This window comes from Danio rerio, chromosome 8 (assembly GCF_052040795.2).
Source record: "Danio rerio strain M-AB ecotype USA chromosome 8, GRCz13ab, whole genome shotgun sequence".
Lineage (NCBI taxonomy): Eukaryota > Metazoa > Chordata > Actinopteri > Cypriniformes > Danionidae > Danio > Danio rerio.
The window spans coordinates 31,023,733-31,046,500 of record NC_141028.1 but is presented as its reverse complement, the minus strand read 5'-3'; the positions used below and the strand labels follow the sequence as shown (position 1 = coordinate 31,046,500).

General features: G+C 34.3%; 1 protein-coding gene across 6 annotated transcripts in view; it reads right to left on the bottom strand.

The window, feature by feature from the left end:
• ccser1 (coiled-coil serine-rich protein 1) overlaps positions 1-22,768 on the bottom strand; it is a 149,096-nt gene that overhangs the window by 21,561 nt on the left and 104,767 nt on the right. The window contains exon 10 of one of the 6 annotated variants that reach the window (XM_087264864.1): positions 20,865-20,900. The exons of the other annotated variants lie outside the window; for them this stretch is intronic. Within the exon in view, the coding sequence (XP_087120990.1) occupies positions 20,898-20,900 (3 nt within the window). The 3' untranslated portion in view covers positions 20,865-20,897. The remainder of the gene's footprint in view (positions 1-20,864; positions 20,901-22,768) is intronic. 6 annotated transcript variants of the gene reach the window in all.

Sequence of the window (22,768 nt, the reverse complement as noted above, 5' to 3'; positions counted from 1 at the left end):
TCCAATAGCACAGGGACACAGTGGATCAACCAAACTAATTGGCTGATTTTGCAAATAAAAATAGTTCACCACAAAATTTTAATTAGAATGGAAGAACATAGCACGATCATGCTCACAGGACGAATATAAATATTTGGGTCAAGGTAATATTTTAAAAGATAATTAAATTTAAAATATCCATCAAATGATACCAATAACAATACTAGCAAGATTAAACTGAAAGTTTGAGAACAGATATTGCTCTAGCGCAGGCACACAGTGGACCAACCAAAACTAATTAAACAATTTTGCAAAAAAAAATAGAAATATTCTAGTGGTTCACCACAAAATTTCAATTACAATGGAAGTACATTTCTTTTAATTTCTTTGAATTACAATAAAGTGCAATAGTTGGTAAACACTCCATCAGTTTGTTGATTTTTAACCTAAGCTTTTAGGAATTCGCAATCCTCATATTCCTGGGGTGTTTAACCATGTTCCTGGAGATCTACACTACCAGTCAATTTTTTTTTTCTTTCTTTCTTTTTTGTTTTTAGGAAAATTGTTTTGTTCATCAAAGTTCATTTATTTAAAAAAAAAAAGTCAAATTGTTAAAATATTTATTAAATATGTATTTATTACTTACTGTATGTATTTTGAAATGAAATTATTACTTCAGTCATTATTGTTTTATTACTATTACCATTAATAGTAATATTATTAATAATAATAATAACAATAATAAATAATATTAGAGTGATTTCTGAAGAATCATGCAATTCTAGAAAATTTAAATATTAAATGAGATAACAGTAAGCGTGGCTTGTTTTTTTTTCTACTGCGAGCTGATTAGATGTAGTAAAGTAGGCAATTCATTCAGAATGATTGGAAAAAGGATTTCGAAAGAGTTATTATAACAGCTCCTCCTCAAAATTTCTGTTTGTTGTCAAAACTGAGTTGGAGGGACGTGGTTATGTATGTTAACCACACCCAATACCTCAGACACATGTAATCTGAGAATTTAAATGAAAATAAACAGGAAGCGCATTTTCTGATTTTAATATTAGATTACAAAGGCAAGCAATTTTTTAAGGGCATACATAGATGAGTTTTTCACCACAAAACTAACAATGTAAGCTAAAAAAATAAAATGGTTAGTTTTGATTTCATTTGTACTTTAAGCATCTTTTGTACTTTTAAGTGCTTAAAATCTTTTAATTTTTTTTGTTTTGGTGTTGTTAATGCAGTTTATTGTAAACAGTTATGCTACATTTTTCTTATGAAAAAAATGAAATAAAGGTATATTCTTGTTTGTATATGATGTAAATTATTGTTCTAATAAAGTCAGTGAAAATTGTTGTCAGTCGGTCAAAAGACAAAATCCAAAATCAGACTCAGAAATTTGAAAACTGCAATTGGTGCATGTTCGCACTTTTTAACAAAGACTTCTCTATGGAAAACACTTCTGGAAACAAGGCCAGTGAAAATGTGGATTGGCACCATCTTTGGGCACTCAATACAGTCAATTGCTTTTCCTCTCTTTCCAATTCAACAACCTATTCCTGCCAATTCTTCATGCCAATCCTTAGATTCAAGATTTAACCCAAACCTTACCAAAATCACTCCTAAATATCAATCTGTAGTGAAGTATTGAATGCACCAGCTTTTGATTGGGATGCTGCCAAATTGAATGTTTCATATCACCACCAGCTTTTACTCTTCAAATCTTCCTCAAAGTGGACGTTTTTCTAAGTTTGCCAAAGCAGACAATAGCAATTTTTTTAATGAGGCGATTCAAGCATGAATGTTTCACAAAGAAATCTAAATAACCTCAGTATTATCTCTATTTACCCCTTTTAGAGAAGATGTGCCGAGTCTGTGTTTGTATAGAACTGAATAAAAGCCTCTTCACTGCAAGCATTACTGGAGTGCGGGCTTGTGCTTTCTCCCCTAAAACACCTGTGAAAACTGTTGTCTGACCCACTACATTTCCCTGAGGCCCTCATCTCTTATCAACAGTACACGGACCGCTGGAGGGCTTGCCTACTTCACAGCACCTCATTTCTCACACCAGTACATCCTACATCCGCGTCAGACACACACACTTATTCGCTTTTTCTCTCTTTCAGGGGCCTTAGGGCCATCACAAAGCCGACACTGACTGGACGAAAATGCATCTTTAAAATCCAACTTTGCTTCAGACTGTCTGATATTGTTTACTCTTCTTGTGGCAATTCTAAAGGAAGTTTTTCCTTCCTGTACAACTGCTGTGGTGGGACATGAACATGATACAAGAAACATGAAAGTTTACAGATTTCGCAGAGCAGTTTTATGGTCTGGCATTCTGATCCTCTATGAGCTCAAACATAAAGTATAATTATTATTATTTTAAATGTACAGTGCACAGCAATAAATAACCACCTTTTGAAAATTAATATTTGAATATTCTTAGTGAATATAGACAATTTTTTTTAATTCATTTAAACAAAGGAGTTTTATTACATAGTTTTATTCATCAAAATAAGAGTGATCAAAAAAAAATTACAAACAATTTCATTTCTACATGCTAAACTTTCTCTTAATTTTACTGCTTTATAACAAGTTAATTTCATATTTTTCTAACAAATAAATTTGGGTTGTCTAATTTTTTCACTGTGATCTTAAGTTATAATGTTATATCAGATTTGGCTTCACCGTACTGCCTAGGCTCATGATAGTATCAAATTTTATTAAAAAATGGGTAAGCATAAACAAGAAACATTTAAAAATTCTACAAATTTCACTGTGCAGTTTCTTATTTTAGGACTGTGGGTGATCAATTTACTTTAGTCAAAAGTTTTTGTTAGATAATTAAAAAAAAAAACACACACACCAAAAATTAATATGAAGTTTCCACTAAGCAAATCTGCCTTGCTTTTGAGATAACATCTAACCACATTTTTTTTCCAATTAAAATGTTTAAAAAAAGAACCAAAATTTTAAATTTACCAAGCACTCTAAAATCAGCTCAATATAAGAAAGTAAAGGAACATTCTGTCCTCCGTGGTTCTCCTGGGTGAGTTGTCAAATGTCACTTGTGTCAGGTGACTGTGAATGCAGGGAGGGCTGACCCTGCGGACGCCAGACTCATATCTACAGTCTCTACAGTCATGACCATTGCTACTGACACACACACTGTCTGGTCCTTTTTAATTACTAACACTTTACTTCACCATTAAGAGGTGCAGGAGAGGAAGTGCAATGAGGATATGTATTCATCATCATGCAGCAACTTTTCTAATCAGCTGAATCTCATCTTGATGAATTTAAACTATGAATTCACAGATTTTATGGCTTCATTCTCAATACTTCATTTTAGGAGTTTAGCTAATCCAATTCTAGATTGCAAAATGTTGAGAAAATGTATGAGAAAATGTTGCATGAAAAAAAAACATAACTACAGCAGTAAGATTAACAATTGAAAGCAATTTTAAAGAAAATCCTAATTTAGTCGTGGGAAATATATTAAATTAAAATGTAGACATCTCACTGCTAAATAGTCAAATTTAATTAAAGTTAAAATTGCAGGATTTAAATTAACTAGGTTTAAAAAGGTAAACATGTATACAAATATTTAATATACAGTATATAAATACTAGATGGATGGATGGATGAATAGATGGATAGACAGACAGACAGACAGACAGACAGACAGACAGACAGATGTATACATTTTGAATTATGTAACTAAACTAAAGCTTTTTCAGCAAAGATGTTAAATTATTAGTCACTGTAATTAGTAATATTAAATAGTAAATAATATTAGTAATAGTATTAATGTCAGTTTTTCACTCACTATTTTTAAAATAATAATGTAATAAATAAAAATCATGTATATGTTTATTTATAGTGTATAAATTGTGATTTATGTAATTAAACACGTCAGCAAACATCTCAGCAAAAAATTTAATATTATTAATTAGTAATAATAATAATAAAAATAATAATAATAGTAATAAATATAGCTGCAAGCAGCAATTATGGGGGCCAAGCAGCCCAGTGGCCACATCATAAACAAGCAAGGAAACAAGCTACAGAGTAACTAGAAAATTCTATAACAATTTGGCAGCATATTCTGAGCCAAATTTAGAGGGTCCCTCTAATTTACGCTTGATCCCTCCTGAAGGACATCAAAACAAGATGTATTGGTGCACGGGTCAGCCCTTTAATAGTAAGAAATTGCTTGCTCTGATTTCTGATATATATCTTAAATATTAATAAATAATCAATAATCAATGCTAGGAAAAATATCATTCAATAGTCTAAAACTGGTAGTTCTAGAGCACCAATAAACATCTTAAGTACTCTAAAAAATGCTTCTGGTAAAATAGGTATTTATATCTGTATGTAGCCTAAAAAAAGAAACATTAGAGTCATAATTTGTATAGCTTGACTTCCAGTAACATCTAAAATAGTCACTAAATATCCCTCAAAACACTAAAAACTAATAATCTTTTTAAAAATAAATTAGATGTAAATTAAATACATTCATAAATTTAATTCACTGAAGCATGTGTTTCCAAACTACTACCGAAAAAAGTCCACTGAATCAAAATCAAACCAATTATCCATTAAACCAAACATTCCCATTGCACTACTCATAGTAAGAGTGTGTTTTAAAGTCAAACGGTACGGGTGGCTTCTCTCATTGAAGACAATCCACATTAAAAAGCAAAGACAATTTATTCTTATCAGATTTCTCGGTTCTGCATATTAATTCTCCATATTTGTCGGCAAAACATTGTAACTGTGCGCCTCGGGGCGTTTGTGAACGTGCAGATTGCGAAAGACTTGTTCATTAATATTTATGCTTATAGGCTACTTTTATTAATGCTGCGGTAAATTGCAATATGAGATACAGAGGGCTTTTGGTCCTTACCATCTAAGAGCTGATATATTCACAAGAACCTCCGATGCTTATCTACCAGGGGTCGCATCGCATTAAGCCAGAGAGCAGGAAAGACCCTGGTCTATACAGGAGTGGTGCTTGTAGTTGTATAAGTGCGTCACGCTTCACCCTGAGCTTCTGATAGATTCAGCAGAGGCAACTCGCACCGCACCTGCCCTACTTTGGTGTGACTAATGAACCTGTGGTGTCCTGAATCTGTCCACTGGTGGGGGGGAGGGAGAAGAGGTGCAGATCTGGACTCTCAGCTGGCCATGGACTCTCGCAATAGACTAGTGATGGATATGCAGAATCATCCCTGGGCACAGAGCCAGGCCCAGGCTGGACACATGTGAGCAAACACACACATTCACATAATACACATGCATGAACACACACACACAATGTATACAGGTAAGCAAGATGTTGCATTGATTAGTGACGTTGAGCAGGGGATTGTAAAAGTCTGCTTTTACAGAAGATAAGCTGTGAGGTCACTGGTTCGAGCCTCGGATGGGTCAGTTGGCAATACTGTGTGGAGTTTGCATGTTCACCCTGCAGTCACGTGGGTTTCCTCCGGGTACATGTAGTACAGGTGAAATAGATAGGCTAAATTGTCTGTAGTGAATTAGTGTGAATGAGTGTGTGTAGATGTTTCCCAGAGATGGCTTGCGGCTGGAAGGGCATCTGCTCCGTAAAAATGTGCTGGATAAGTTAGAGCTTCATTCAGGTGTGGAGACCCCAAATTAATAAAGGGACTAAGCCGAAAAGAAAATGAATGAATGAATGAAGCTGTGAGTTATACACGAGTCAGTATTCATTAATCATGTTTACGCCAACCTGTCCGCATTCTGTAGTGATTCCAAAGCTGATCACACACCAGACAAAAAAACACAGCACTACGTCTTTCATGACTCGAGGTTTCGCTCTGTGCCGTGCAGCAATATGAACAGCTCATTTTAAAACTCTATAAAACTCCTAAAACTCTTTAAAATCTTTGTCCAAATTAAGGCAAACTGGCATAATACAAACATGTTTCTGTCAATGCTTGATTTTTTCTGTTTCTATCTTGCACCTCAGCAGGCCCATGCCATCACAATCTTATATTTGAATAAAGAGAATCATTTTCTTTCTCTCACAACCCTAACATCTACTGTAATTTACGCATAAACAATTAAAAAATGATTTAATAGTGCAAAATTATTCGATCTTAAAAAAAATGTATTAATTTGAAGTACTCAATTCAAAAGTTTCAGCATCGTTATTCTAGTTTTGACATGAGCAGTGTCACATCACATGATCCTTTGAAAATCATTATAATATCATTATTTGCTGTTCTGTTATAATAATTAATGGTCCACAATTCTAAAAATAATCAACGGTAAAAAATTCATTCATGCTTCATGTTTTTGTGAAAATTATGATACTTATTATATTTAGTTGATGAAGAGTTCACAATACTTCAACTAAAATGTTAATTATGAAACATCCTCATAATTCACTCATAATAATAATAATAATAATAATAATAATAATAATAATAATAATAGTAGTAGTAGTAGTAGAAAATGTGTTAGGATTCTACCACTTCAGTCTAGTCAATTCTTGTATTGATGGCAGAGTCCAGACACCTAGTCCTGTCATGTCCTGTCTTGTATGTTGTGCTCGGCTCAAGTTTTCTCAAATCGAGCACTTGTAATCTGTTCTTGTCTGTCTTCATTTTTTTGTATGAGCACCATCTTGGCCGTGCGTGCTCCTGCTTGACGCAGGTGTGTGAGGTCTGGGTGTGCACAGGATGTGTGCTCTAGTCCTGCCGTTTGTGTTTGCTATGTCTGTAGATTGCTGCGTCTTAGTCTAGTTTGTTTCGGCTGGTGCTGGGATGAAACATGCACGCTGCATGTGTGAGTGCACAGTATTTTTATTTGTCGTGTACTCGTGTCTTGCATTCAGTTTTATGTTGGTGTTATGTTTAGCATGTAGTTCATGTTTATATGTGCCGCATGCTTCAGGGTTTTGTTTCATGTGAACAAGCAATTAATGACTTCTCTCACTGGCTGTGTGTTCAAGTCCCGTGTGGACATGGCTTGTGTTGTTTCTTTTTGTCATGTGCTTTCCCATCTATTGTCTAGTCCCACCCCCTTGTTAACCCATAATTAGTTTCAGTTCACCTATTTGTTTGTTAATTCTTTCTCTTTATAGTCTCCTCTTGTCTGCTATTCTGTGCCAATTCATCATCATTTATCGCCTTGTCCGGTTCTGTTGTGTATGTTTCTAGCCCTGATCCCAGCCAGCCTGCCCAGTCAAGTTTGTTTGTTTCTTAAGTTGTTTTGTTAATGTTTTCCCTCTTTGGGGTAGTTTTTGTTGTCTTTTGTTTAATTTTAAACCCATATTTTAGTCCTGCATCTGACTCCTACCTCCTTTTCCCACCCACTAAACGTGACAAAATGTTTCTTGAGCATCAGATAATCAAAAATACTATAATTATATAGCTATATAATAATACTGATGATGCTGAAAGTTAAACCATGAGAATTAATGAAAATTCAAACTGTGTTTCATAAGAAAACATTATAAACCAATAAACTAATACTGAATTGTAATTGTATTTCACAAATTTAAAATACTTTATCAATAAATGCAGCATTGGTGAGCAGAATAGGCTTTTTTTCATGTACTGATCCCAAACTTGTGACCAGTGTCACTATAGGAAGTTTGGATGTGATCTTTTCGCCCTTCATCTTTGTTCCTGGAAATGTGCCGACAGCTTTATTTGCCGTGACGGGAGTACGCAAAGTTGATCAAATCATGTGGTGTCAGAGGAAGATGTTCTTTTCAAATTTCAAATGATTGCCTTCATTTCACTCTGTCCCTCAGAGACCCTCGGATGGTTCTCAAGGACAGATTATGGACTGGGCCGATGGGACCTCTGACTGAGATAAATGCAGAAACAAGCCACTACAGATGTGAAATTGAGAGAGATAGATGAAAGCTGCTGAAACGTGTGCTGGTGACTGTTGGACAAATGTGACATAAATGAAGAAATGAGGAATGTTCTGTATGCCTCCACTAGCATACCTTCTAAAATACCCTGTTTTAACTTAATTGTCCTGCACTAGTTGTCATAAACTGATGTAATTGTGACTTTATTGCTTGTATTGTTATATTGTTCATTTTTATGTTGGACTACTCCTATATATAGGATTTTATGACATCGAGGCAAAGAACCGCCTGACACAAAGCATTATAGACAAGTTAAAAACTAGTCTTGCGTGTTGCAGTGCAATTTTTGACCAAATCATTGTCATTTATGACATTACTTTATCTACTACTGAGATCTACTACTGATTAGATCTACTACTGTAGCTCACTGCTTTAAATCAGTCACAGGCAGCACAAGAGAATGATTGTGAGTGGGGCATATATAATAGCTCATTGTATCATGTAACAGCTACCTCTTCACAAATATTTTGAGCATATTTGTGAGTTGGTTCATCCCCATTGACTCAGGTGAAGCACATATCGGCGCCTTCAAGGTTACACAAATAAAGTCTCCGACAACTGTCACTCTGTTACCACTAATGATTAAGGAAAGTGTGTTTATATCGAACTGTCATCAAAACTGACTGGAACTACCTGTGCATTGAACCATTGAATGAATTAAGGAATATGTATGTGGTATATACCAGCTTGATCTTACGAGGAAAGTAACTTTTTTTTTGTTTCGTCTGTTTAGTGGCTAATTCGTAGTGGCTAGTTCATAATTATTTTTTACAATTTTAAAGAAGAGGAGTGGCACCCAACCCCACCCCTACACCCAACTGTCATTGGGGAATGAGATACTTATTGTATGAATGAAATCATACAAATTTATACGAATTAGCCAATAAATCAAAAAGTTTTGATTTGACGAATTACCGTAAGATCGTGTTGGTATATACAGTGCCTTCGGAAAATCATCATATATCCTGTAAAAATACTTTTCAAAGGGGTATGATGATTTTCTATAGGCAGTGGCACTGTATATATCAGGGCTATCAACATTAACACAGCATGTGATCTTTAATTTGAATTAAACAAATATTAATCGCTTGATAAAGTCTGACCCCAACTTTCAGCTGTCACTGCAGCCATATCATTGTGTGATAAGGGTACAGTAAATTCCAGTAATATGACGCTCAAGACACAATGCCTGGTGTGCTAAACAGCATGTCCTGTTATAAATCTTCCAGATGAACGTTTGGATGAAGCTAAAGTTGTGTGGACTTCTTGAAGTGATGAACTGTCATTCCACTGAAGCACAACGAGTTTGAAGAACCATTTTTGGGCCAAACATATTTTTGCAGATGTTAGCAAAGGTGCCAGTACTAAGACAGCGTCAACCAGCAGTGTCCGTCAAAGGACAATAGATGAGGGCAGTCAGAGTAAGACTGTCAACAAAAAAAGCAACAAACTGCAAAGCTAAAATTCCATCTCTAAATAGATATCTACAGGCTGCAGACACATCAACACTGTAAAAAAAACTTTTTAAAAAGCGCATAATTTTGCAGAAGGCACTTTCATTGTACTTACTGGAAAGAACTGGACATCAGTAAGTAACCAAAACTACCTCTGTGTAACAGCACATCTAATGAATGACAACTGGTACGTGCATTTAATCACTTTAGGAAAGTTTAAAAATAAAAAACCATTAGAAAAATAAGACAATAAAACTAAAGTAGGGCTGCTTGATATTGGAAAAAGTTTGCATTGCAATTGCTTTAAAACAATTTCACAAAATTAGTTAAATAAATGTTTGGAAAGACTTTATAATTTCAGTTTGATTGGGATGATTCTGTAGGGGAGTGCATAAAATATAATAAACAATCTACAAGCATGGATAAATTCAATAAAGAAAAATATGCAAATTAAATAACAGCGTTTTATTGTTTTCTGAAGAGTCAAAACGTTTTCAGGTATACAGTAATTGAACAATCAAATATAAAAACAATACTGTACAAACAAAAGTCTTCGTTTTATGAACAATTAAATAAAATGAATGAGTTTTAAAAGTTAGATATGGTAAATGTTGTCATACCTGAATGCTTCTAAAAGCATCATACGATTGATTACATTGTGATATCGATTTATTGTGCAGCCCTAGAGTATATTTTTCCTTAAACTAGAAGGTCTTGCATGTCTTAATTTCAACACTGCATATATAACATCACAGCTAAATCCTATATCTTAAATTTGCAAATATTCATGATCATTATGTACATATTGCATCTCAAAAAGGTTTCAAAGACATTTAATGAAACCGTTTTGAATAACACAAAGTATTTCAAGTTCTTTCTAAAAAAAATAATGTTTGTATGCATAATTAGTGACACTTTGTCTCGAAAACGCTGACTTAAAGACCTATTTTTATAGTCTCTGCTTCCAAAATCATATATACAGCTTTGATGATCATGATATAATTAAGTCCAAATATATTTCTGCATGTTCATTAAGTTAATTAAACATTTTCATTAACCATCTATTTTATATATTTGTAATTTCAGTAATAAAAATAAATGTTGTATCGGCCCCTACGTTCCAGTCAAATCTGTTACATTGGTTATTATAAAGCATAATCTTCAAAGCACTGATAGAAAAAGCATGTGACTTGCTCCATATCCTCTGGCGGAAAACTCTGGAAGGCATTGAGGCATGTCATTGCACTCTACTCTCATTAATTTGTGCAAAACGTTTAGGATACATCAATAGATGCATTTTGTCATCTCTGCGATTGTGATATTTGAGTAAATTTCTCATTCACCTCAAAAACAATTAAATGATGAAAAGACATACTTTTCTATTTTGGACATGCCATGTGGAATAAAAGTTAGAATCTTGATATAAAGCATGAAAAATGTCAAGTCAAGTCAAGTCTGTTAACAGTTAAATAAAAGATGATAAAAAAAATACTAGACATCTTTACTCTGAATTATTATTGCTTTTGTTATCAAATAGGGGGAAAAGTTTCATATTCTATAGTGTCTGTTACTAATGGAGTGATTAGAATGTTATTTCAACCAGAACATTCTAGCCAAAAACAAAAACAACAACTAAATGTGAAGTAAAACACCTTTGAAAAAAAAAACTATATTAAGTTATTTTGTCTAGTAACAATCTGTTACTAAAAAGTAATTTGGCTCCATCCCTGATCTCTCACAACAAAAAAACAGGCCTCCGGTGGGCCTTGTGCTCCAGACCCTCACAGGGACTTGCATAATCCACCCTTGCTTGTACTATACTGTAAACGCTCCATCATTTGCAACAGCAAGCAGCACAGAGGCTTTCTGGACTAAACAACATCCTCAGCGGCTCTGCCCACTTCAACAAAAACTGTTCTGCAGTGATGCATTGAGCTAATGATGTGCTGGAGGACAATGAATAAAAAACTGACGCAATAAAACCTCACACGTTAATTTACCTTTCTTGTGCGTCTATAATGTGAACTTAATAAACAACTCTCCGCGTGAAGAAATAAATCCAGATCTATGTTTTATTTATTTAATTTATTTTTTTGAAACTTGAAACATAATTAGAGGGAAGAGCCTATCTAATTTAGTGAAGACAAAAACAGGCCCTGAGCAGTTGCTTGAAGGAAATGCACATGCATTTGTGTTACACTGAGATCTGCTTCTTTGCTTGTGGTGATTAAACACAAGTAGGATGGTGCAGATATAAAGCATTTGTCATTTTACAACTACTGACATAACCTCCTATAAGCATGCACACCATTAAATGACGATCAGCAACATGGTTTTTCATCTTCCCTACTACTTGTGCATATTCCTTAATCTGTTTTTATCACGCATCTACTATGATGTCTTTAAGAGAATGTATTGCAATACAGGCACAGAATATTTTAATTGCTTCAGAGTACTTTAGGTTTGTACTTTATTGAACATACAAAAGGTGCAAATTATAACAATGGGGGTGTGGGGGTGCTTGGTCAACGTTTTTAGTAATGTTAGTTTGTGTGATACATGCCTCAGTGAATCAAAAGTGTGTATTCATTTAAATTTCATCTATTTTATTCAAAAATATATTAAGTTTTTAGTGTTTTGTGGGATATTAAGTGTATTCTGACATATAGTATCCTCTGATTAGCTATTTCAGGAACAATATGTTGGTTACTGTAGGTCAAACTATGGAGCTAATTTGACTTTTCGGCTACATGTAAAAACAAACACCTATTTTACAAAGAAAAGTATCTTGTAAACACTTTCGATGTCTACCAGTGGATTAGATCTGCCAGTTTCAGACTGAAAATGATTTTTTTTCATCATTATTCATTCATTCACAATGATATGAACCGTTATAGGGCTGCTCAAATGTATATTTATATGATCTATTGTTTTAATTATTAATATTATTATTTAGGATACAGATCAGAGCAATTTCTTTTTCATAATTTAGAGGACTGACTCCTATACACGTTGTTTAGGGTGATCAAGCAATAGGGATTGATCGCCGCAAATGTCCTTGTAATTCGCACCCTGCACATACTGTATGTACATCTGGTTTGGTTTCAAAACCTAACGAGCCATTTTTATCACTACAAAGACAACTTTGGGTGACACCCAAATGACTGATACAAATTGATCAATATAAGGTATATAACTCTCTCTCTGTCTGACTATTGATTTCAGTATGGACAACGCAAGTCAGTTTTACTCTAGCATACAAAACAAATGATCAAAATGATCAAAAAGAAAACCATTTAAACTAAATTACTGTTTCAAATAAATTACGAAAAAATTGTTTGCCTGAACATCAAAATAATCTGACAAAAATATATCATAACATCTGTTTTAAAGTAAAAACACTTTACAGTATTGCTGTCTTGAATTAATTTTTTTGAATCAACAACATGCTGTTTTAGCTGGATAAGAGTGTAAAGAGAAATATTACTGACTCAGCAGTGTACACTGAACACAAATTATTAATTGCCCTATTATTAATTCATTTAAATTCATAATTAACTTGATTTATTTTTAGATTTCTAATATTAGATTTTTAATATAGAACAACATGAATATATAATGAACACTATACAAAATTTAAAAAGTTTTTTTTTTTTTTTTTTAAGATTATCAAGCAAAAATTTATTAAACAAAAAGTGACACTCACAATTTTTTCTTCAGATAAATGTTGTTCTATTCAGTTTTCAAAAAATCCTGGTAAAAACATTCAACATTAATGTGAATAATAATCTTCAATCATAAAATTAGCACCGGAAAGATTTCTGAAGGATCACGTGGCACAGAAGCCTGAAGTAAGGATGCTGAAAAATGTATTTCTGATCAAATTAATGCATCTTAACATTATGAGATCCACAAAGTTATTTCATCCACAAAGAATCCACGTGATGCTGCCATAAAAACAAGTTACCTTGGCAGGTAGCATGATTAGGATACCTTTATGTCAGGAGCAAAAACAAAAGTTAATGTAAAATGCTTACATTTGAAACAATTATTGTAATATACTCCAGACTGCCAGTAAATCTCTATTTCCAGCTATAAACTAATCCAGACAGGAATGGTGCCAAACTAAATTCAAATAAAATTACTCTTACCTAATTAAATTAGTAAACTTTTTGGCAAAACAGCTTTTTAATTCAATAATAATGTATACAACAATAGAAAAAATAATACAATTTAAACCATAATAAGTGACATAAGAAAATGAAATTGCTAACACTGATTATTCTGAACAGCTTTTATTACAAAATGCCAATGAGTTATTAAGTAAAACAAAGATTTTGCAGAACAACCAAGTTATTAAAAGTTCAAAACATTTAAAGTTGCCAAGTTTTTACAATACAAGCCAAATGAAAAGGTAACTAGGCCAAGCACAAAGCCAAAGCAAAAACCGCTCAAGGTGTTATCCACAGTGGCAAATCTTTTTCTCCAGCCCAAAGTGTTCAGAGCGCCTACAGATAAAGTGTACTGCAATGCCTCGGACAGGTCAGTGAAAGCAGAGTTCTTGCAGAGACACACAATTCGGCCACAATTACAGTCCGCTTCAAGCTCTGAACTGGCCCAGTCTTTCCCTCTCTTGCTCTCTCTCAGTCTATCTCTCTCTTTCAGCAAAAGAGCTTTTCTTTGCTGTGGTCTCATTGCAGTCTGCAGTCCAGAAAATAATAGAGTGCTAATTAATTTCTAAATCCAGCCTATTCTCAGAGATGAACAAACCTAAAATCTTGCTTTTGATGAATGTGCCGATTGCAGTGGTTTTCAATTACGATCCTCAAAAAAGCCCACCATCAACGCATTGTCGTCAGTTAATCGTCAGGCAAGTAGTGTATGACAACTTAGTTCATTTCTGATTTGAACTAATGAGTTCTTGATTTTTTTAAAGCTATAAATAACAGGAATTAATTGAATATTTAATAGGAAACAACAAAAAAGAAATCAGATTTTTCTTATTCCATTTCAGCATTTCAATGTTATGGTGCAAATGAGCAAAAAGTAATCTTCTTTGTAAACGTTTCTGATGAGACAAACAAGCTAGTTTCAAGGAACACTGCAAAAACATCATAATCACATATACAAAGTTTAAAAGACCTATATGCACCTCTATCATCTATATTTATTTATTTTCCAATGTAGTAAACGTACTTAGTAGCTCATCTGGTAAAATGCTGATTGATGTGAACACACTTAAATTTAAATGCCACTACAATAGGTTTAAAATGTACCCAATGTCGAAAAAAAAAATGTATTGTCTCAAATATTTGTACATCATCTTCTTAAAGCGAGAATAAAAATCTATAAATTATATGGTTAACCAAATTTCACAGTTAAAAAGACAAAGGAAACTATAATACAGATTTCTATATTTTACGGTAAACTACTGTTTTTAATACATTTTTTGTGTTATTACACCTACGTTCTTCTAAAGAACTAACATCTACACTTTTTACAAGGGCTGCACAATATTGGAAGAATCTGACATTACGCTATTTTAATTTGCTGCAATATGAATATAATTTATAACAGAACATGAATACAAAATAAAATAATATTCATATACTATATAAATATAATTTGGTATGAATATGAACTCTTATATGATATATATCATACCGTATATGATACGATATGAATATAATTTCACCAGATGATTTGAATAGCTCTAATTGGGAAGATTTCATTCAGTTAGATCAACTTAGATGATCAAGATTTTGTTTCTATGCAGTGTATGCATAAAATATAATGAAATACAATCATATATTAATACGGCAAAGCAAAAATTAAAGTTAAATAAACACCAATATATGGTTTTCTGGGAAGTCTAACAGCATCCAAGTACAGAAATCGTACAATCAGACATAAATAACAATATTATCATTATATAAATACAGCTATTTAAAAATAATAATAATAATAATAATAATAACAACATTATTATATGATAATCTAATGTGACTATTGCAGATACACACATTACGCTATTGGTGCTTAAACAATATATAGTTCAGCTTTGCTTTGTACCTTTGGTACACAGAATAAAACACCACCAACGGCAGGTTAATATTAACATGCACTGTAGAAGGTGTTCAGTGTGATTCACATAACTGAGCGTCATCATTTTTACTGTAATGCATTTTTACCTTTTTACAGTTTTTTAAACTCTTATAATAATGGCATAACAGTTATAATACTAAAAATGTAATTTAAAAATGTTAGAATGCAAAAAAAAAAAAAGTTTTTTTACATAAAGGAAAATTTGGTTTTGAAATTGATTCCAATGGTTTTGTTTCTTTAAATCAGCTTATAGCAATGCTCTTGACCTTTGCTACTGTTTTATTTTGAGAACAATTTTTAAAAGTGCATATCTTCATTTTTATCGTCCTTAGTGTGAACAGAGCTTTAAATATTTATAGCTCACAGCTTTAACTGGATTTTAGATCAAATAAATGCACCCTTTGTGAAAAAAGTTTCCTTAAAACATGACAACCTCCCAACCCAAACTATATCAAAGAAGGAGGTTGAAAGCACAAAAACAGTCACAGATTTTGGAACAAAACATCTTACAAGCTCCCCAGCCTTCCTTACACTTTTCAAAAGCACATCTGGCCATAACAACAGACATCAAATTCAGACTCCACCAATAATCCACCATCAGGGGGCACTCAGTCTTGAACTGCAATCAAATGCAGCTTCAATACACCTTCTTATATATGGTCTTTGGGGGCTCTAAAAAAAAACACACACACACACACACACTCGCAGATGCACAAGAGAAAGTGGCGTGTCCATATCAGCAGTGCTTCATACATGACTGCTCTTGTAAGATACTGGCAAGCATTAAGTGCAGTATGGAGTGAGCAGCAGGTCGTGTTCTATAAATGGCAAGACTAGATTATGGTTGAAGGCAGGAACCAAGCAAGCTCCATAATCCTTTACACCTGACATGTAGATGTACAGCTTCCTTCCCAAGCTAATCAAAATTCAGATGGGACTTCGAAGTGCTGCACTAGTAACAAGCAGCACCTCTCTGCATACAATCTAAGCTCCAAGCGGCCCAGACCGAGCTCGGATGCCAAACTAGAGCTGAGGGAAGTGCTTTGGAGATATCACAGCATGGTTAGGCTACAGATGGCTGCGTGAGGTTTTAATAGGATCCATATGGAGACAGGTATCCAGCACAGCCGATTGTTTAAAACTCGGAGATGCACACTACCACTCTAGACGAGAATGCACTGGGGTTTTTGATGGACTAGCGAGATAAAAGAGCTATTGGAAAGGGGTGTTTTTTTTCTTGAGGTAGCGATACAATAATACGGTCTAGAAAGTTGCTTGGGGATTAAAAACAAAACCACTGCTGTGCGATTTCAACCATAACCTTACTGATAAATAAATGAGCTACACAAGGGATCCGCAAGGAGGTCTTGGCAATTTAAAAATAATGATAAAACCGTGCACAAATTGCTGAAGTCATAAATAAGCTGCATTATAAAGTTTTGTGCGAGGATTGCACAAGGAAAGAGGCTAATAACTCAATGCACCTGATTTGTTCCATATGCATGTGATTGTACAAGCAATTTCAGGGATCATCGGGGAGGAATTACTCCACTTTATGAATTGTGTGATGCTGAAAGGGATAGTTTGGATAAACATCAGTTTTTACCCTAACGTTTTTAATTTTCCCAAGCAAATTATAATGTAAGTTTTCTTTTTGGGGTGTTTTTTTTTTTTTTATAGACTGTGTTATGGTCTAAACATAACAAATGTTCCGGGCAAAATGGCTCATTTCACATTGCCCATTTCACTAGACATGTATAGACTTCATCTCTAAAACAACCAAGATAAAATCAATTGCATCTTCGGCCATCCTTTGATTTACACTGGGGACTTCATGTTCTTCCCTCACAAAAGACTCCACTTTATAAAAAATAAAATAAAATAAAATAAAAAATTCCACTTTTAGTGTTGCAGCTAAGGCCCTTGATGCTTCAATTGAGGGTTATTAAAAGTAATATCCCTAGAACAATATCTGCAATGGTGGTGCTGAGAGTATAGAAGCCCATCTGTCACAAGTTTAAATCTAATGATAATATCCACTTTAATTCCTTCAACAGCAGCTGGCCAATAAACAGAAGTGCTGTTGGGAAATATGAATAATCATTATTATTAACTGTTTTAATACACTACTACTAACATTTAAATGTTTGGACCCTCCTAATTAATCTTTATTAACCCTCTTATTTTTGTCTGAAAACTTTTTTCACAAACAATTGATAATATTATTAGTTTTAACAGTATTAAAGTAGTATCATTAATAGTGGTTGTTGGTGTACTGCTAGTAATAGTATTAGTAGAGTCATCTTCAATTCCATATTCAATGAAACTGCTCCAGTGGGATGTTCACGCTACGATGTGCGTGTATGTGTTTTTGTGACATGTCAGGACACAAATCTGTATAACGACATAGGTATGACACAGGTATTACGAGATGGTGGTGAAATATGAGGACACTGCTGATGTGCTCATTTCTCAAAAAGCTTCTAAATCACACAGAATGAGTAAAATGTTGGGTTTAGGGGTAGGGTGGGGTTAGGACAATAGAAAATACAGTTTATACTAGGGCTGTGCGATTTGTAAAAAATATTTAATTATCCATATTGCGATCTTGATTTGATTTGCAGCTTAATTTTCTAGTCAAGTTTATTTCAATAATCTGTATCACAGCTTCTTACTGCTAAAATGCAGTGAGTGTTAGTTTAAAAAAGAACTGAAAATATATTAACTTAAACATTTATTCAAATTTGTTTTTAAATTTTCTGAAATAATTTTTTTTCTCAAGAGAAAACAGTAAACACATAAAATGGTCGTACCTTTCTGTAATCAAGTTGAATCAAATTATGTGATAACTTATTATAAAAATTAAAAAAATAATAATTATAAAAATACAGAACACTCAGCAAACTAACATGGATGAAACAAATCTGAAATTTTACTTTGCTCTTGCTACTAAATTGAGTGTCACTGGCAATACTTTCAGTTGACTTTTTAGCAAGACACTTCTTATATAGCCGCCTGTGGTGCTTTTTTAGATGCTGGTTGTTGTATTTCTTCAAGTTAGTTTGTTTGTTTTTGGTTTTTACTGTGGGTGTTTTGCATAGTTTGGTTGCTAAATTCTGATTGAGCAGAATGAAAGTTGGCTCATATACAGTACATATATATTTCATATCGCAGCCTCTTGCGATTAGCTAACTGCAATGTTTCAAATCGCTATTGTGATTCAATTTCGATTAATTACACAGAACTAGTTTGTACCGTATAAAAACAATGGAAACCTACAGGTACGTAATGTCCTCACAATTCACAAAAACAAACATGAGTATGTGTGCGCACCTGGATAGGTTAATTCCAGAGCACAAATTCTGAGTATGGGTTACCATACGTAGCCATATGTCGTGACTTTCAATTGTTCGCTTTCACGCTTTTTTCACTTCATATTTTTCCAATGACTAAATGTCTCATTATTAAATTAAAGTATTTGACAAGAAAGAAAACGGCAACTATTTTTAACATTTTTAACAAAAATAATAACATTTATAATAGATTTGTTTTTTTAAACACCATAGTGGCATATTAGAATGGCTTATCCTGACGTATCATGTGACACTGAAGACTAGTATACATTAATTTCTTTTCTTTTCGGCTTAGTATAACGACGTATAAAATATGAATTAAATGTAAATCTATTCACATAGAAAACTGTTTATTTAATAACAAAATTTAAATGTAACATTATAATATTTCATAATAATTTATTTCAATTGTCATTATCGGTTAAATGCAGTCTAGGTGAAAAAAGAAAAATCATATATACATATTTACTAATGATTGCTAATGTTTAACCAGTAATTTATTTATTTATTATGTACAAGTATTTATCATTTAATACTGGAGGCACAGAATGTATGTGACACTAATATATCATAACATTCCCGCACGCTGTTTAAAAAAATAGCTATTATCTAAAATAACTGCATGTGATCTCTGATATAATGCTATCTGATGCAATTAGACTCAACAAACATGCATTCATACTTCCCTTCTGTCCAAACTCTTTTAAATATTCATTATGCAAGACTGCAAGTCACTTTTCTCCCTTTAAGTCAGCTATTACATCAATGCCACAGTGATATTTGTCGTGCTTTCACTTGGGTTGACAAACTCTGCCAGTCATCTTCACTGGGGCATAACTCTGCAATGCTGTACAACATAACTGCAAGATCATAGCTCATCTTTTCGCTTCTCCAAGTACAGTACACAAACCTTTCTGCCCAGTATTTAATACCAAAAGCCAAGTTTTTGATATCATAAACGTAATTCCATTACACGTGCCCTTGGGCTTTGACAGCGTGAGTCTCGTAAAAGTCCAAAGATTGTAAAGTATTTTAAGCAGCGCTAATTTCACAGGCTTGGTATTTTACCTGTGGAGAAAGGGACATGCAGTGGATCAATACAGGCAAAATCTTGGCATCTCTCCTTAAAAGGCTTCCTGAATTTATGGAACAGCCCACACCATACCTTCAAGCAAAACTTTACAATACATCTTTCCATCCACTGACACTTCATACCTCACCAAAACCAAACTGACAACAGATTTATGCACTTCACTGGTACCAAACCGGTGCATTAAGCCATTAGCTCAATTCTATTACAGGGAGCGAAATGTTCAGAGTTTTTTCTGACAACCATTAACAGCTAAAAACACACATTAGAGAAATGCAAAGCAAAGCCGACAGGTCTGACTCTTCCCTGCACCCACTACACCATGCAGATAGAGCAGGCAGAAATAAATATAGGTGTGATTTGCAGTGTATTGACATTTTTCCCTGTAACGGCGTTGGAGGTTTGCGCTATAAATATGTATATGCAAGTCTTCCTCCATTTCACCCATATCGCACACAAATCTGAGGTTTAAATGGCTGTCGGACATTTCCTTCTGTGGAATTTGGAATCTGCCGTGTTTCTATTTGTCATATGTTACCGCGAAGCTTACAATGCAGGTTTGTGATTTGCTTTTTTGCCAACAATCTCAACAGAAAGCGTCGGTGCCATCACGATGAAAGCAGCTCCCATTCAAATAAACAAACAAATTAAATAAAAACATCTGATTTGGGAGGAATAGACAGATGATTCTGTGAGTGTGGATTGAAAAAAAAAGCAAGCAATCAACATGTCCCCAGCAGAGACGATTAGGACAGAGCTGATAAGATTAGTACGCAACAATCACCGTAATTTCATATACTGTACAGCTCGGTGGCAATTAAGACATTTGCGCGTGATTATTTGTTGATGCAATTTAAAAGCTCTGCGGTTTCCCTCAATTAGCCAAGGTGAGGTTTGGTAGATGAAGCCGCCTGCCTTTGATTAGAGACAGAGCCGCTCTGCACAGAAATACACCCTACCTGCATTGTGCTGTCGGCGCGGACTGCTTCTGTTTACTGCACCCATGGGAAGAGAAAGGGGAGAGGGGAGAACAAAACAACATGGAGACAGATGAACATGATGTGTACAAATGACAGAAAGGAAACTCAGTGAAGTGGAGAGAAAATCAAAAGCTTTACATGCTAACAAAACGCAATGCCTTGTGGCGGTTTGCAGATATGATGCATTAGCGCTTATATTGGTATAAGCAGAAGCGGAAAACATTATTTGGCTCAAATGATGGTGGGCAGCGTGTGGTGGAGGGGGACTAAGAGTGGAAAGCTAGAATGGATATAATTCGGTCACGCTGTTTCTCAGCGCATTTCATTTAAACACTGAACAAAATGTCAGGCACAAGGGGTCAACAAAAACAGGCCCGAGCAATTTTCAACAGCCATGAGGTAATTCTCGATAAGATATCTGCAACACTAAAAGGTATTGAGTTTTGGAATTGAATTATGATAATGCAAAATGGCAAATATTTTAAAAGGGGACTCCGACAGCACTAATCTGCACTAAACAAAGGCAAACGCAATTTACCAATTTCCGCAGACCTAATTGCGTGCAACAGGGAGCAAATTGTGTTTAAATATATATGAGAGAGAGAGCGAAGGGAAATAAAACAGATAATTCCTACATTTGTTCATCCTGTTATCTAGATTGCTTTACAGGTTAATAAAATAATAATGAGCGAAGCAGGAGTTTGGGAACGTGTTTGAAAACGTGTTTCAGGAGAACAGGAGTCTGACAGCGAGATGGAGAGGCTGGGAAGTGAGGCAGGAGATGCTAGAGGAGGCCGTGGGTGGGTGACTGTGTCACAATGTGGCATGGATGGAGAGAGAGAGAGAGAGAAACTTGAGGGAAAATATCACTGCCAAGAATAACAAGGGAACTTGAAACAACTGCAAAAATGGTAATCTGCCCCGAGCTTTAATAAAAGAACGCAGAGGTGAGGTTGGTCCATAAATTATTTCCCGTCCTATCGCATGAAATCCAGATGAAGACAGCGTGAACCCTGATACTCCAGTAAATTAATATATTCATTGATTTCTGCAGTCTGTGGGCAATGGTAAGGCCTGTATTATGGCATTGCAGTGCAGGACTGAGTGTCCTTCCTCAACCAATAACATATGCTGAAAGGAAAAAGCGTGCAGAACAACTAATTGAGGATATAACCCATTCAGTCCATATTGAGCTGCAACAATTAAATTGATAAAGTTGTTAATGAACAATGAAATATATATTCCAGTCAAAGTCTTTTTGAGCATTTGTCAAGTCCTCCATGAGACACAATTTCAAACATTCAATTCCTCTAGACTCGAATTGTCTCAATATATTCTTATAAGACTAATTGTATTCTAATTTTTAAGAAAGGCGGGGAATCAAAGAAACCAAAAATGAGCATTCTGTCATCATTTACTCACCCTCATGTCGTTCCAGACCTGTATGACTTTTTGTTTTTTGGAACACAGTTGCAGATAAATTAATGAATATCCTGTTTGTTGAATTCACTGGCAGTACATTGCGACTCACTTTAATGTTTAAAGGACTCAAGTATGCCAGCAGAAAACAATACATGTGCTTTGCTGATAATTTTCCAACTGCTTTTCAACTGCAATTGACAACATTAATCCTCAAAGGCAATATTTGAGTGAACTACAACCTAATACTGTAGCATTTTTATGGTAAAATAATAGTCGCTTACTTGGCTGTCAAGTGCTGCATCGAGCACTAAACACTCCATGACAGCAGGTGGCAGAAATTTAAAGTTTTACAATGGTTTGGCATCTACTGTTAAAACACCAGAATAACCTGATCAAACTAAACAATGTTGGCCCAGTGCCGGATGTCATCCAAACCCTAGTGATTTTTGTCCAGATTACCA